This window comes from Pogona vitticeps, chromosome 1 (assembly GCF_051106095.1).
Source record: "Pogona vitticeps strain Pit_001003342236 chromosome 1, PviZW2.1, whole genome shotgun sequence".
NCBI classification, from domain to species: domain Eukaryota; kingdom Metazoa; phylum Chordata; class Lepidosauria; order Squamata; family Agamidae; genus Pogona; species Pogona vitticeps.
Window position 1 is genome coordinate 69,487,789 of NC_135783.1, and position 17,181 is coordinate 69,504,969.

The following is a 17,181-nucleotide window of genomic DNA, read 5'->3' on the forward strand; positions in this document are numbered from 1 at the left end:
TGACCCGCAAAGGACTTTGAGATCCCCCAGGTTATCTGTCTATTTTAATATACAAAAAAGAATAAAGAGGATCAGACTGCTTAGTAGTAGCAACTAGAGCAACCGAGGGTTTTGTTTGTTTGTTTATCCTTTTCTTTCGCAACATTCCCCTGACTGGAAATGGTTTCTCACCCGCCTCAAGTTCCTGTAACCCGCAAGGGGACGGATGTAGTTTCCCTCTTGACGAACAGCGGTTGCTTGGAGAATCATCTGTGACTGCTGAGAAAACTCAGGGGAAAGCCTCCGTCTAATCTCCGTTCCCTACAAAGGGCAAGGGATCTGGTTACGGAACTTCCGTCTAATGAAGGGTATTTTGGCCAATAATTAGGACAGCGTCAAGTGATTTGGGGGCAGTGAAACACATATACAGAAACTTTAAAAATACTGAAATCAGTACGACAACAGTGCGCCAAGAGTGAAGTTCCCCAGAGATGAATAATCCAGCCCCCATCAGAAGTAAAGGGCGAAACCCCAAAGGGAGAATAAATTACCCTTTCTTCTGCTTTGCTTTGGAGTTCCTGGATACCAGCGCTTATTGTGCTTTTTGGTTGGTTGGGTTCTGCTTAAGAACCGGGAACATATGCTCTACAGAGGGGTATTTTGGTTAACCCTGTTTTGTTCTTGTTGTTATGTGCCCTCAGATCGGATTTTCAGAGACACTAACAAGGCTTTCGTGGTCAGTGAGATATTTAAGACGCGCTTTTACCTGTTTCCACACCTCCAGTGAGTTTCCAAGGTTGAGGGGGAATTTGAACTCTGGCCTTCTGAGTCCTAGTCCATCATTCTAACCACGACACTACGCCAGGTATCCAGTCCTGTCCTATCCTCACTTGATTCCCTTCCCCACTCCCGGCCCTACATGTGTGGGGAGGACGCACCTAGTGGTCTGAACTTCGGTGGTCGTGGGATTGCCACCTCACGTTTTAAGCCCTAAACCAAGACGTCTCCGTAATGGTTGCCCAGCGAATCTTTGCACGACTTCAAGGTTTTGTTTGCTCTGTCGGCAGAGCCCTGTTGCTCCTGCAACGTGACTGCTGCGCCCGCCTGAAGCGCCTGGCCAGTGGCGAAGGAGCCTTCCAGGCTGCGGCGGGAAAGGAGCGGGGAGGCAGCAAGGGAAGAAAGAGCGCCGAGAAGAAACTTTGGTAGGCGGGCTTCTTTCTTCCCTTCCTCCCTTCCGTGGTTAAGAAGTCTCGGTCTCCGGCAGGATTTGTCCGCCTCCCTTTCCAAATTGCAGAGCTACTCTCGGGCCTCCCACCGTTTCAGTCCCGCCGCCTCGTCGTCTTTTTTTTCCCCCAGGTGAAGAGGCGGCAGAGTCCCGGCGAGGAGGAAGGTGAGCGAGGGTTTCGCGCGTTGCTGGCCGGCGCCCCGGGGGACTGAGGGAGGGGGAGGAGGAGGAGGGAGGGCAAAGCACAGGACCTGTGGGGCTTGCCCACTCCGCCCTGTCAGCCATATTGCGGCGGCCAGCGGGGAGGGGCGGGGAGCGACGCCCACGGGGGACCAGAGAGCAGCCGGAGCGGACGCGCAGCCGCTTCGCCCCGGAGTAACCAAAGGACTGGCCGGCGAGGTAAGGAAGGGCCGCCGAACGAAAACAACCCACCCAGCCCGCTTCTCGGGGGTGGTGGTCTGGCGGGAAACAGGAAATAAAGCGGAGGCCTCGGAGGGGGCCACGGGGGGTGCCTCCGGGGAGGAGGAGGAGCGGGCGAACAGGTGTCGTGGCGGAGGGATTAAGGCTTGGCTCTTCTCCCTGAGAGGGAAACCAGCCAAGCAGGTCCTTCGCGGAGCAAGACTTGCGTTTTCCCTGAACGGCCCATTACTATTTCTTCAACAGCTTTCCTCTCCCCACCCTTTCAAAAGGGACTCCTTTTCGAGGTGCATGCTAAGGTGTACCTGCCTGCCTGCCTTTCTTCCCTCCTACCTCCCCCCCCCCCGCCGCCTTTCAGTACCATTTCTTTGACCCGCGCTCTGCTCTGCTCACCTCCCATACCACCGGGAGAGAGTCCCGCCGAATTAAGAGGAGACGGAGCGCCCCGGTCAGCGTCCAAAAGAAGCCCCACGAAGTGCGGCGGTAATTAATATCGGAGGAGCGTTATATAGCTTTGCGAATGCCCGCTCAAGATGACCTATAAAGCCGGCCTGCTTAGGGGTCAGCCCCGCCGGGTTCACTGGGGCTGACCCTCAAGTGAGCGTCCTTCGGATTGCCGCCTTAAAGAACAGGACGAGGGTATCAGGAAATTATTTTTAGTCAGCCAGGTTTTTCGTGTACACAAGAGCGGTAGGTAAAAAGTCTGGACACCGCAGCCCACCTTCCGTACGTGGGAACGAGAGGACCGTGAATGAACCCACTGTAACGCTCGTGCTGCTGCGTCCAGATTCATTCACGTGAGATCCCAAGACAGGCACTTTATACACGTGGGAACTCTCAAGAGTTTTCCCCTCAGACTTTGAAAAGTCAAGAGGCTGAAACGATTCCAATGGAAACCCTGTAGGTTACATCATATGTAAAATTCAACCTATCAGGAAATTCGCCTGGCCCTGCTTGGTTTCAGCGAGGCAAAATGAAGTTGTGATTGCATTTCTTGAACCTGTTGGCAAAATTAAAAAGAGGATAAAGAAGAGAGAGGGAATGCAAGAAAGAAAAATCTTGTAGCACATTAATATATTTCAGTATGTGATATTGTAGATCTAAATCTATTTCTTCAGACACAGTGGGTGGATTTTTGATGCAGGAAAGGTTGCACTGAACTAAATTTATTAAGTCTTTGAAGTGCCGTAATATTTTACTTTCTCACCCAATCCCCTTTCTTTTTCTCTTTAATTTTGCCAACATGCTGAGACAGATTAACAGGGTTTTACTTGGGAAATTTGTTGAACCTGTAAGGTTGCTGTGTTCCTGGAACTCTTATGGTGGATTTGTTGCTAGCAACGTGCTTACTCCAGAGTAGTCTGATCAAGGTCATACTGCTATCTTGAAAAAGGAAGGGTGTTGGTGTAGCAGCTATTACTGTTTCTAAGGAAGAGACTTGATAGAGGTTTCTACTCAATACTTGCTCAGATACTTGCATTAGCTCAACCCCCACATACCTACACTCTCCCTACCTCAAAAAGTCTTGAAATTCTAGTTGCTGCCATGGGCGTGGCTGCACAAGTGACCCTTTCTACTTGCAGTAGGACTCTTCTTTCACTGGGTGAGGCTGTTGGTTTTATGTTTTCCTCTAAAGCAGTGGCGTTACTAAGTAATTATTGGTCATGAGTGAATCATCACTGCTTACTTAACTTGCTTATAACTTCTCTACCATGCCATGCTCATCAGTTTAACTTTCATGTAATAATTATATGGATCCTTTGCTCAGGTCTCTTGGAAGAAAGAAGCAACATTCTTACGCTGCTGCATGAATATTTGCTTTTGGACCAACAGGAATACTTCAAAACTCCAAAATGCCAAAACCAGTAAGTGCTTTATTTCCCCCAGAGGTTTCACTGTTTATTAATTAATGACTGTTCTTTTTTTTCTATGACAGAAGTATTGTAAAATGTAGAGATACAAAAAATTGTTCATTAGGTATATTTAAATGGACTTTAATAGTATCTGTCCGTGTTCCCACTCAAACAAAATGTTGATTTTTTGGTTACAATATGTGTAAGATAACTTATTCTCATGATATGAATGAAATTATAATCATTATAATAGCTGATTAAAATTATAAGTGCCTAATTACCTGACTAATGATATAGTCTTATGCTCATTTCCCTGGAGTAAATTCCATTAACTCCATGGGACTTACTTCTGAACATATGAGATTGGGTTGTCTTCTAAAAACGAGAAACAAGTCTATTTCCTTTAACAAAGTTATCTGGTCAAAGTACATCGAATAGTAGACACGTGTATGTGTGTGTATTTGCATGAGCATTCCATATTTTTCTGTGTACTTACAAAATATGTTTTCTGCTGAGTAATCAATTGAATTGAGGTTGTCATTTTTCCTTAATTTGGAATAAATGTGTGATGCCACAGACGTATTCAACAGAGCTTGCTTCCTAATTCCACTTAGAACTGGCTCTTAGTAATGGAACTGGAGGCAGCTAATGTTTGTGGCTTCCTTCATTTATTTAATTCAAAGATTTAAAAACTACTCTTACAAGAACCCCCGTCCCCAAAGCACTTTCTCTGTTTAAAAACAATCATATTCAGATATACTTCAGGGATGTTCCCACATATATGGAGAGGACCTGATATCTCTCTTCACTTAAGAGTTTTGCCTGGAATAGTTGCTGTGGTCCTCTTCTGACCTTGGACTGTGTGTTCACGCTGAATGACTACTGTTATGAATTACTTTGCACAGGTCACATGGAGACAAAGAATTTGCTTTTTCTGCAGAATTGGTATCTATGAAGCAGTTTAATAATGAACTTGGGTTTCAGAGGAAAAGCAGAATTCATTATCTTGATAAAAGGGAGTTTTTTTTTCAGAAACACACTGAAGTATTAATGTACATAGTTTAAGCTTACTAAATGAGCTGTGGTTTGTAATGCTTTATATCTCATTCTTTAGCTATAATTTGCATTTTAGTGTTGTGAGTTCATGAGTAAGGGTGCTATATGGAAAGCTCCAATTCCGCCTTGCTGCAGTTTAATTCATAGCATGTATTGCATTTGCAATTGCAGTCAGTGTTCACACAGGGGCTGCAGATTGATTCCGGAGTCCACCATTCATACTGGATGCAATGAGATTTGCATTCCAGCCCACAGCATCTTCTTTCTTTCCTTCCTCTGGTCCCACCTCTGCTGATTCTTTTGTGGAATGTAAATGCAGGAAATAATAATAACACGGACCCAGCAATAAGGTGATAGGGTGATCTAGTGCTAATTTCAAATATGTAAGTTTTTTAAAAAATAAAAATTTGGGAGGGCAATAAAGGGAGAGGAAACAATGCGAGGATGTCTTTGGTGAGGACACAGGAGAGGGCCTTCTCTGTTGCTGCTCCTAGACCTTGGAATTCTCTCCTATGGGAAGCTAGGCTGGCCCCATCTTTGCTGTCCTTCCACAAGCAGACAAATACCTTTCTATTCAAGCAAGCTTTCCTTGACTGACTGGCTGGCTCAGTGGGGTTTTAAATGGATTGTTTTACCTCAAATGTGTTTTGGTGTTGCTAATGTTTTTTCATATGGTGTTTGACCTTTTTGTATTTGTACACTCACCACTGTTAGTATGAAGTATTGTCTTTTAATTATGTAAGCTTCCTGAGGTCCTATTTAAGAAGAAAGGTGGGGTAAAAATATCTTAAATAACTAAGTAAAAATTTTTAAAAGCTGCTTTGAGAGCAAAAAAGGGCTGGACTGATTCCAATCAGTCCTTGCAGTGATCAATACAATTGCTTCAAATTCACCTATTTATAAGCAGAGCATATCTCATAGTATTTGACCATGTAGTCACAGCCTTAGTTTCAGTGTATGTATGTTACATTGCCCAAGCTACAGAGAAAAAAATGTAGAATAGCAATCAGTCTATTCCACCCTTCTCTGTGTGGAATAGCAATTGGTCTAAATATAATGTTTATATTTTTGAGATCTGTTGCTTATATAGGATATTCACATGCTTAATTAAAACACTATAGCTTCAGAGATAGGACAGTTGCTTTTAAGAAAAGTTGATAGAATTATATGATAAAGGAATCCACAACTGAGTAAAGGCGATATGACACTTTGGGACCTGAAGCATTGTTTTGTTGCTGCTCAAATATAGATGTTTTCAGTATATTATTGTATTCATTTCTCAAAAGTAACTTTGGTGAGCTTTCTGTGGGTACTATGTGCGTTCCTTGCTATGGTAGCATCAGCTCTAGAACACTGTGCCCAAGGACCATTGTGACTATGCTTCTAGCCAGATGGTTTGTATGGTGATTCTCTCGGGAAACTTACCATATTCAGGATGAAGTTCTGTCCTCTTAAGTAATTAGAGCTTTTGTGGTCCATTTCAAAATCTGCAAAGCTCTTGTCTCATCATGTCTTCTCTCTTGATCTGATCAATATGTTGCAACAGCTATAAGAAAAAAAAAACTACACATAGAACTCAAAACTTGGAAGAAATGCTGCGCTGGCTTGGGAATTGTTTCTCCAGAAAATGGACTTTTCCAAGTTCTGTTAGAGCTTTAGCTACTCTTCCCCCTACCCTCCCAGTACCCTACAGAAGAAAAAATAGTGGCCAAAATTATGCAACCAACCATAAACAGCTAGCGGTGTCTGGGGAAACCAGTCTGCTGTTCATCAAAAGAACTTTAGAGCCTTCAATCATATGCATGCTTAGTTAGGAATAAGTCCCACTGAACTTTGTGGGACCTCACTGTGAGTTAAACGTCCTTGGGTTGGGCTATAAGAATGCTCGAACCCTAGTGTAGCAAAGATCTATAGATGGTTTGTATTTGGAGTAATAATTATGAAATGCCCTTTTTTCCCCTCTAAAAGAGATCATTGCCATTACTGCTACTAGTTGAATTTGGAAAACAGGCTATTGTCTCTGTGAGCAGAAAAAAGAATATCTTCTTTCAAGGAATTAAGACCAGCTTTAAAGCATTTGAAGTGAAGTCTGAAAGAGTGGGGGGGGGGAGTTGAAATTTTTTAGCAATTTCCTGATACAAGCCCACTCCTTTTGAGGAGCCTTGCTGCCACAGTGTATCGGGAAGGTCTAGCTCCCTGATTCAAAGGTTTTTAATCAAGAGCCAGTTGTAATAAGTCAGTGCTATGCTTAAGACCATTAAGGCCATGCTTCTGTGAGTTCATGACTGCTTGTTACTGCTGTGGACTTTCCTCCTAAGTGCAGCATAGTTTGACAGGTGTGGCAAGTTGGACCTGTAAGGAAGGTAATAGTTAAGGCTGTGACTTGTGAAATGGGAAGATAAATACTGTATGTTTGCCAAATACTGATAGCTATGTTTCCACCCTTGGAAACTGAGAAGTTTACTTAATTATGTGTATGTATGCTAAGTATCTTTCTGTTTAAAACTAACCTGTTGTTGCTTAAACAAGAGGATTAAGTGGCATTTTTTTTAAAAAAAAATGGCATGAGGATTATATTTGCTAATATCAAGTTGTTTGCATTTTTATTTTTATTTTTATATTTCTGCAATACTAGCAGCTCTTCAAAAGTATGAATTGCTTTGCACCTCCCTTAACGTTTTAATCTTTGGGATGGTCCTCCAAAAGTCATTGATTGTCACTTTACTGGAGTTGACTAAAAAGAGTTGTGGTAAGTGACCAGGAAAGGGGGAGGCAGGTTTGTGGTTGATAGTCTGATTAAGATAGCCAGTAGTGTGATAGCGGGGGGGGGGGTCATTCTCTGTTTGGAGATGGAGTGGGGAACAGCCAGTATTGTAGTACAGTGGTGCCTCTCTTAACAACGTTAATTTGTTCCAGCGAAATCGCTGTACAGCGAAAACGTTGTAAAGCGAAATAAAAAAGCCCATTGAAACACATTGAAAGCAGGTTAATGCATTCCAATGGGCTGAATAACTCACCGTCCAGTGAAGATCCTCCATGGGGCGGCCATTTTCCCTGCCTGTAAAGCAAGAAATCTGTCCAAAAACACAGCGGGGGGCCATTTTGAGCAGCCGGTGGCCATTTTGAAAACCTGACGATCAGCTGTTTTGATCGTCTTAATGCGAAGAATCGGTTCCCGAGGCAGGGAAACGATTGTCGGGAAGCGAAAAAAGCCCATTAAAACATTGTTTTGCGATCGCAATTGCGATTGTAAAAACATTGTCATGAAGCAGATTCGTCGTTATACGGGGTAATCATTAAGCGGGGCATGACTGTATACTGTGACCAGTCTTTATATACAGTACACTGTATGGTTCTGGTTACTCTACGTAAAGATATGGGAAGAGATCAGGAAAAAAAGGAAAGCAGTATGATCAAGGAGTAGAAGCAACCCTACAAGGAAATATTACAGTGTTTGAGGAATTGTAGCTTAGAAAAAGAATATGTAAAGAAGGACAAAACAAAGGGGGGGAAATTATTTCTAGTGTGGCAAAAGTAGCTAGGGAAATCCCTTTTATAATACTGGAACTTGGCATCTAATGGGTAATATGTGGAAGATCTGACATGAACAAAAGTAAACATTTCTACATGTAGCCACCATTGGTTAATTTGTTTCCACCGGAATGGTGATGCCCATCAAATTAAATGGATTTCAAAGGGGAAGTTCATGGAGGATACAGCAGTCAGTGGCTGCCAGAATTACACATCACATGTCTGTAGATATCATTTCTGAGGAAATTCATAGTGGGAGAAGGCTGTTCTCCTTGTGGGCTCCCCATTAACATCTAATTGCCCATGTTCTGATCGGCATGTTGGAGGTGATGGGCCTTTGTTCTGATCCAGTAGGGATCTTACAAAGGTCTTAATGTTGATGGGATGGGTGAGCTACAGCCAGTAAATCTGTAGACAAGCAGCATTTTGAATCTGTATGTGCTCTATAATTCTGATGTCTTTTCATACAGGGTGTAACAGCTGTTTTATTCATTGTCTCGGATATGAAGTAGGGATACTGTACACTTGTTTCTAAATTTCCCGTGCAGGATATGTGTTCATTCAATTAGTACTGAATTTGATAGCCTTACCTGTTCCTTTATTTCCAAGTGTGTCCGGGCTGTCTTCTGCTTTCTCCTTTTGAGCATATTTTTCCACTGTGCACCTCCACCCCCAACTACCATGGATTATTATTGCTTTCCTGACAGCCTTCCTCTTCCATAATATGAGACTTTCGACACTTTTCAATCTAGCTACATAGAGCGATGAAATAAATGTGGTAATCAGTCTGTGTGATAAGGTTCCTGGTATGACCTCCTAGGTTCTCTCTAGTTATACAGAAACTTTCTGCTGCTTGAGGAGAAGTTCTTTCTTCTAATCAACAAAAGCTGCTTACAATTGTGTTCTTAATTGTGCCTGAGCTGTGTTTGTCTGCCAACACTTGAAGCCATATCTAGGAGAGGTGAACTTGTCCACCCTCTCCTACAGTTAACAAAAGTCAATGAACCAAACTGCTGATTTAGTCTAGAAGGTAAATTGGGAGTACTTGGCGAGCCACCATTTCCTTTCTAGGGATTTGTAAGCTCTGTAAAGTTAGGGATTTGTAGACATGACTCACTGGAAGCTTTTACTAATACACTTCATGCTCAGCTTTCTGTATAATTGAGAATTAAGCAGCTCCCTGACTGATACAATTATTAGGACAGGGAAAGAAGAATCATATGGGGATTACCTTGCTTAAACATATTGTTCATCTAATCAATTTCTAAGGAGTAAAGATTAGCCTTGGAATCCTTCACTTCTTTCCCCTTGCCCAGCTGTACATGATTCAGGTACCACTAAAGAGATGTGCATATTTGTTTATAAGCTATCTGTATTAATAAACAAGCATGTGTGTGTTTGTTTCCACTATAACTCCAAAGCCATGAAACCTATACAACCAAAATTTAAGGTGGGTACTAAAGGAGCTATTAGCATGCACATCTCAAGGTTATTTTTAAAAAGATTACTTAATTTTAAATGCATTTCTCAACACCAGTATCACTTAAAGTCACTAGATGCCAGACACCAGGGTCCTGGTAATTAGGAGGTCTTCTCAGATGTAAGGGTGGTCCACAACAATAGGAAACCTCATGATTTGATCCTAATGTTTGTAACCTAGTTTTGGTTGAGGTACTAAGGAAGAAGTGCTTACATTTTCTCTTCTGATTTCTGTATTGTTAAAGCAGTACAGTGGTGCCTTGACTTGCGAACGCCTTGACCTATGAACATTTTGAGTTACGAACAGCTCCATTCACAAAATTTTCCTTTGACTTGCAAATGGAGCTTTGACTTACGAACAGAAAAAAAGACAGGGGGAAAGGGTGGGAAATTCAAATTTCTAACTGTAGATGGCAACGAGGCTGCTTCTTTGTAGCTCTTTCGCCTCGGCAGTTAGAGAGTGTGCGATCCGAGGAGGCTGCCTACTAAGGTAAGGTGCTGCTTTATACTTTTAAAAATCTGCTCCGGGTATTTTTGCAGCATGATTTTCAGCTGGGGGGTTATGTTTCCGTGCTGTGATATGTCTTGGGGGGTTTTGTTTTTTGGGTTCCCCCCATTTCCAATGGGGGTGGTCTTTTCTTTTTGAAGTGTTTCTCCCCATTTCTGATGGGTCTTGGGGAATTGGTTTGGTTTTCTTTGCCCCCCCCATTTCTGATGGGTCTTGGGGGGTTTGATAGCTTTTTTGGATTCCCCCCCATTTTTGATGTGTCTTGCATGCTTTTTGCTTTGTTCTCTTTGCATTTCTGGTCTGCTCTGTTTTTGCAATGGTTCCTGCATGCTTCCCTTGCTTTTTTGCTTCATTCTCTTTGCATTTCTAATCTGCTACGTTTGTTTTTGCAGTGGTTCCTACATGCTTCCCTTGCTTTTTCACTTTGTTGTCTTTGCATTTCTGATCTGCCCCGTTTGTTTTTGTAATGGTTTATGCAAGCTTCCCTTGCTTTTTTGCTTCATTCTCTTTGCATTTCTGATCTGCTCCATTTGTTTTCTATGCTTTTACAATGGTTCCTGCATGCTTCCCTTGCAAATCAGAAAAGTTTTTGCAAGGGGCTGTGCTGGCTTAGTTTAAAATGCGTGGGTTTAAAATGTATTGGTTTAGCATGTGTTTTAGACTACAAACTCTCTCCCTCCCCCATTGTCTTCTCTCTGTGTGTGTCTCCCTCTTTTCCTGCCCCCTTTTTAAACCCAAGTCATTTTAGGTTAAAAAAAAAATTCCCCCTAGTGGTAGAGGACGGATTAACCGGTTTTGCATTAGTTCCTATGGGAACGAATGCTTTGACTTACAAACAGTGCCTTGACATAAGAACAAAAAACAGCCGGAACGGATTAATCAGGTTGCAGTACATTCCTATGGGAAATGCTGCTTTGACTTATGAATGTTTAGACTTACCTACAAATGCCACTCCATTACGGATTAAGTTAGTAGGTCATGGCATCACTGCATAACTTGCACTTCAGTGTAATTCAACTCTCTGATAAATCTTGCGTGTTCCTGACTTCAAGTACGTGTGTATAGAAAGAGAAGATGAATCAATGTAAATTTGGATTTAAATTCCTGATGTCTCTTGGAGAACAGTGGAGGGGAAGAGAGTGAATGGATACTGGTGATAGTACAGGGTGGAGAGTGAGAAAACATCATTGAGAAATAAAAGGAGTGAAATGCAGTTGCTGTGTTGCAGATTTGACTAGATTTTCTCAAATTCTAGCCATGGCACCTGGTGCTCTTTTAGACCCCATTATAGGGCCTGATCCCTACTTTTTGTTGTTTTTAATGGTCCTGTTCAAATGAGTCAGGAGGCAAAACACATCATTACTATTCTGCTGAAATGTTTACAAGACAAAACCTGCTATTATTTTTCAATGTATCTAGCCAGTTAGTGAAGTTACATTGCATTTTCAGACTGTACAGATTAAAAATATCTCTCTTTGCACTGAGCCTCGTGGTGCAGTGGTTAAACCACTGTACTGCAGCCAAAACTGTGCTCACGACCTGGGGTTCAATCCCAGGTAGCCGGCTCGAGGTTGACTTAGCCTTCTATCCTTCTGAGGTTGGTAAAATGAGTACCCAGCTTGCTGAGGGGGCAATGTTTAGCCTGCATAATTAACTTGTAAACCGCCCAGAGAGTGCTTGAAGCACTATGGGGTGGTATATAAGCAGCATGCTTTGCTTTTTTTTTCTTTGCTGCTGCAGGTGAGTATTTACATTGCATGTAGCCATGCTAAGTGGCACTACTATTGAAGACTTACAGATACAGCCCTTAATCATGAATACTAGAAGAGTTCATAATGTGTGTTAGAAGGCCAGATTTTAAAAAGTTATTATTTTCTAGCTATAACACCCATAAAACCCCCAACAGTAGGGTTGGTGGGCAAGTATTTTTAACCGGTACAAGTCCCATTTAAGAGCTGCTATGTTTTGTAGATCCTGTATCAGCTTACTCAGAAGTAGACCTCATTGAACTCAGCAGTCCTTTGAGTAAGCATGAATAAGATTGTGGTGATGGTAAAGTTTAGTGTTGTTGAGGTATTTTTCAGCATATTTATTTATCTCATTTATAGGCTACCTTTCTCCTGATAAGGGGACTTAAGGCAGCTCCCATGGTTTAAAATTAGAATTAAAAACACGAATTGTACATTAAAAATAGTTAAACTATAAGAGTCATTAAAACTAAATGATTAAAGCCATTTAAAACTTTAAAAAAGTAACTTAAAATAGCATAAAAAGCACTCTCCTGCATTAATTCACTGATACTTACTAGTATTAGTGTTATAGGTCCACACCTACCAATAACTGCCATTTTTGTTCCTAACCCTCTCTGACTCCCCCCCTAGTGTTACCGGACATAATATCCAATAGCACAGTGGTCCCCAACGTTTTCTGAACCACAGACCAGTTGTGGGGGGGGCAGTGGGGCAGAAGCAGCACCAGGATGGAGGGAGCGAAAGACTAAGAAAGAAGGAGTGAGGACAGAGATAACAATGAAAAAGTGATGTGTGTGGTGGTAGGAACTGTTTTCTAACCATGTGAAACTAGAGATGCTAAATGACACGTGTGAAAGTATTGGAGGGGAAAGACAAGAAATTGCATTGGGGCAATGAGGGAGGGTAATAAAGGGGGTTTTTAAGTCAGGCAAAGCCAGGCATGTTTGCTTGTTAGAATATATATAAGACTGCTATAGCATTGATTTGATTTGCATCCCATGTTTCTTTCTCAGAAGTATAGGGCTTAGAGTCAAATTTAATAGGGACTTTAAAACCTTGAGATTAATGTCTTATGCACCTGCTTCTGGAGGGGAAAAAACCCTTGGATACAACCCATTGTATTTATTGAGCTTTGAGATTTCAGTTTAAAAGGCAAAGGTACATAAGTTGGGAGACTATCTTGCTGCAGTTATAAATGCACTGGGAAGTCAGCCCCATAAAGTGCATGATCATTCATTTCTGAGTAAACGGGCATAATGCTGTATTATAAGTCGTTGAAGCTCGTGCTATGCAACAGTATGAAACTAGATGATCTCTTCCAGGTAGATTTAAAAACACATTTTGAATGTACTAAGATCCAGCAGATACTAAGATCCTTAAGGTCTGCATATAAACAAACATTTCACTCATCTTTCTAAATTGTCCTCTAACATTTGAATATAGATTACTCTTCCTGTTGGTAATTTCTTCTACAAATTAGTATGGAACTGCTGGATAGCTCAGTGGTTTGAGTATCTGACTGTGGAACCGCAGGTTGGACATTCAGTATCCCACTGTGCCTCCTTGACATGGGCTGGACCTGATGATCCAAAGGGTCCCTTCAAGCTCTGTGGTTGTACAAATATTATAAAGATAGAAAGGCACTTTTTAAAAAAATAAAGATCTACAAAATCTTAAGGAACAAGATTTTAAACACACTACTGAAAAGTCTAAATGAAACATTTCAGTAACAGTGTTGTTTTTCTGCTTCTTTGAGAGGTCTAAATTATAGTTTGGAATACCAGTTAATTGGTATGAGATGGAAGGGAGGAGTATTTGCCAGGTGTGGTCCTTCCTGTCATTTGCAATGCATATGCAGGTAGTAACATCTGATACCTGTACAGATGGTACTTCTTTATCAAAATGCCCCTGAGCAATAGTTTGATATCCTTTGCTGAACACGCATTCTCTCTTACTCTGGATGAGATATTCTAGTTCTGCTGTGCAAAAGACAAGGGCCATGAAACTAAAGGCTCCCGAAGCCCCAATGGCCACCTGGCATCTTCAGCTGCAAATGCTGAAGCTTTAGAGATTCAATAGGCATTGTTTTATGCACTGTCCAGATATACCTTTGCCATCATAGCAGTCATAAACTTGCTTCTTAAGATGTGAAAGTCAAGTTTCTTAAGTTAAATTATGGAGCCATTACCATGTTATGTGGATTTTAAAAGTGTTCCTTTGAAATTGTGGCTTAGACACAGCACAGTTTTCCTGAGTTCTGTGGCTGTTGAGGCAGCAACTGAATTGGGAATGAAAGAGTGAAACAGCAGAAAGGAAATTTGTTTACAGCTTCATTTGCTGGCTGTGAGATAAAGAGCATTCTTCATTTTGCACTATGGTTTGATTCAGATTTTTGTATGATGGTCATAACTCTTTGGTCAAAATCCTGTTCTGTAGCTCTGCTGGTGCAGCACAATGAGATCACTGGCAGAGCACATTGCCAGTACTGTATTTAAGGATTTCCTGCTTCAATTCCGGGTGTTGTGCAACTTTGTTTCATTGTGTGTGAGTTGGATGCAAGCAAAAACTGAAGCAGGAACTCTTTAATTAGCAGCAATCTGTTGCAACCAGTGATGTTATTTCCACTACACCGGTGGAGCCATGGGATAGGGTACTGGTGACTTTGTCTTCATGTGCAGATGCACAGTTACTTAGAAATGCAAAGTAGGCTGCAAACAGTTTTATATAGCAATTCAACATGGTCTGCAGAATCTGTCTGAAATGGAGCGTGTGGGGTTTTTTTATGTTTCTGCATCAAACCGAACAGAAGCTCTTTGCAGAGGCAATAATTGGGAGGATTACTCTTGATTTGTTTAACAAATCTATTTAAGCAGTAGTAGAATGAGACAAAATTCATGCAATTAGCAATTGTGTGGATGCCTTTTATTTATTAATTGCATCAGTTGCTGTTTTTACAGACATAAATAATATTAGCCAATGTGTAGTTTAACCTCTTAGTCAGGTTATTCTCATATTGACTTAGAATACAAGCAAGACAGTCTCTTGGCTAGGCCTGTTATCATGAATGTTTTCCAGTATAACTTGCATAAAGAGATACATACTGGGAAAAACTAGAGAGTGCATATACCGTACTTGGAATTAATTAAATAAATAATTAATTACATTTATTTAAAATGTTTATCTCACCTTTCTCCTTGAAAAGGACACAAGGCAGCATACAACAATGAAAGACGATATTTAAAGTTGAAAATAATGAGTATATAATGGTGATAAACATTATTAAAAAGCAATATTTAAAAATTAAATCAAGATGGTGGGGGTGGGGGATCACTTGGGTCCCCCTTCCCTCCTCTTCCTATGCCCAGGCTGGATGTGGCCCACGGGCCGTAGTTTGGAGACCCCTGTCCTAAGCCCTCTCTTTAACACCTGAGCCAGCTCATAATGGGAGATACGTATTTTGAGATAGCTTAGACTCAGGCCATTTAGGGCTTTAGAAGTTAAAACCGGCACTTTAAAGTGTGCCTGGTAACTGATCAGCAGCCAGTGGAGCTGCTGTAACCGGGGTTATGTAGTCCCTGTAACCAGCCCCAGTTAGCAATCTGGCTGTTGCATTTTGGATCTGCTGAAGTTTCCTGACATTTTCCAAAGGCAGTCCCATACAGAGCGCATTACAGTAATCCAGCCGTGAAGTAACTAGGGCATGTATCACAGTGGCCAGATCAGATCTCTCAGGAAACCAACGTAGCTGGCACACTAGTTTTAATTGTGGAAACGTACTTCTAGCCACTGTTGAAACCTGGGTATCCAGGTTCAGGAATGAACCTAGGAGCACCCCCAAGCTGAGTTTTGAGTATCTGCTTGTCCTGAAACACAATTCAGTCTACTGTAGTAGGGACATGGAATGCATAAATAAAATTTGGGGTTTTTTGCTTTATTTTTCAAAATACATGCATATGTATTCTTGAGTGCAGGAGATGCTGAAAGACTGGAGCTCTTACAATTATAATATTTGTTTTACTTGATTTTAATTTTTAGCGCTAGTCAGAAACAGATAGATTCTCTTAGAATGTAAGAAGTTGTGTCATGGCTGTCCTGTCCTCTTTCTTCCTACTTTAGCTCTTGTTGTGTATGTATTGTTATTTAGAATACTACAGTATCTAAATGAAGCTTGAGCATATGTTCTTGTAGTATCGTCTCCTTTATTAATGAACAGCTAATTTGCATACAGCTGTTGCAATAAAGCCATCAGTTTAGGGAAGAGTTTAGTACAATTGTTCCTTTTTTCTGTATTTGTTTGGTCTTTGATACAAAGAGTCTTTCTGTTCTCATGCAGTCTCTGTGACACAAAGATTCACAAATAATTTCTCATTCCAAAGCGAACCGTATGAACATAATTTATGAAAATATATATAAAAATCTACCACCTTTCTAATTAAATTGTTTTTCTTTCATTTCTCTGGTGAGATCTGCACTACTGTAAAAACTGGGGCACAAAAATTGAACCTTTTCTGTGAATCCCATGGATTTTTTTTCTTTTATAAGAATATTTATTATGTTTGAAAAGCATGGTGATTATAATCCAAAATCTTGTTTGCCAAAGCTGGAAAGAATCTCTCAGGAACATGAATATGTGTTTGTATCGATTGTGATGAACAACATTCAGTGTTTATTTGCCAATATTATGCCACTAAACATTTCCTTGTTTGGGAGAAACCAGAACTGCATAGAAAGAATCCCTGTGTTCAGAGGAAAGTTAGCAAAGGGAGTATGTGTGATAAAAAAAATTAAAGTAAGGCTGCACTTGCCGAAATGTTTTGGCCAAAGCTTTTACTCCTTGATGTCTGCACATATGTTTTTAAGTTGCAGACATTTGTGTGAAATCATAATTAAGCAGCTTTGACTCTCCAGGTCAAAATTACACTGGCTCCTAAAGCCAGTTAAAGAGTGAAGAGTCCTTTGGTACTTTAGAGCTTATAATTTTTTCCCATTGGAAACAGATTAAAATTTTGCAGATGTGGAAAATCAAGATCTTTTAAAACAAATTCAAGCAGAAATTGGAGATGAGGAATTTGTTAAAATATAAATACAAACAGCAAGAAATCCCAGTTAGTGAAAATGAAGAGAACTTTCACACAACTTCAAATCAAATGAAATATATTATAGCATGTCTAGATTGTTGCTTAATGTAAACTTTCAGTCACTGGCATCCTAAGAGCATTTTCTGTTTTCAAATTATTTGCTGTCTTGTTTTATTCAACAGCCATCTAATAAAATTTGTATCTGGGCATGAGCTATAGTGATTTTTAAAATTTATTGCATTGTTCTGTCAGAAGTTTTGTGGGCTCTCTATTGTTCCATGTCACATGTCTATTTAAATAGTAG

The 17,181-nt window shown here is 40.9% G+C and overlaps 1 protein-coding gene across 5 annotated transcripts in view; it reads left to right on the forward strand.

Annotated features, from left to right (window-relative positions):
* The first annotated feature begins 431 nt into the window (after positions 1–431).
* EZR (ezrin) overlaps positions 432–17,181 on the forward strand; it is a 47,295-nt gene continuing 30,545 nt past the window's right edge. Inside the window, exons 1-2 of one of the 5 annotated variants that reach the window (XM_078383221.1) lie at positions 432–762; positions 3,390–3,486. In XM_078383221.1, coding sequence (XP_078239347.1) covers positions 3,475–3,486 — 12 coding nt within the window. In that variant the 5' untranslated portion in view covers positions 432–762; positions 3,390–3,474. Of the gene's footprint in view, positions 845–1,098; positions 1,370–1,478; positions 1,604–1,814; positions 2,105–3,389; positions 3,487–17,181 lie in introns of those variants that run through there. The other 4 variants (XM_078383222.1, XM_020809470.3, XM_020809462.3 and 1 more) reach the window with 4 other exon arrangements.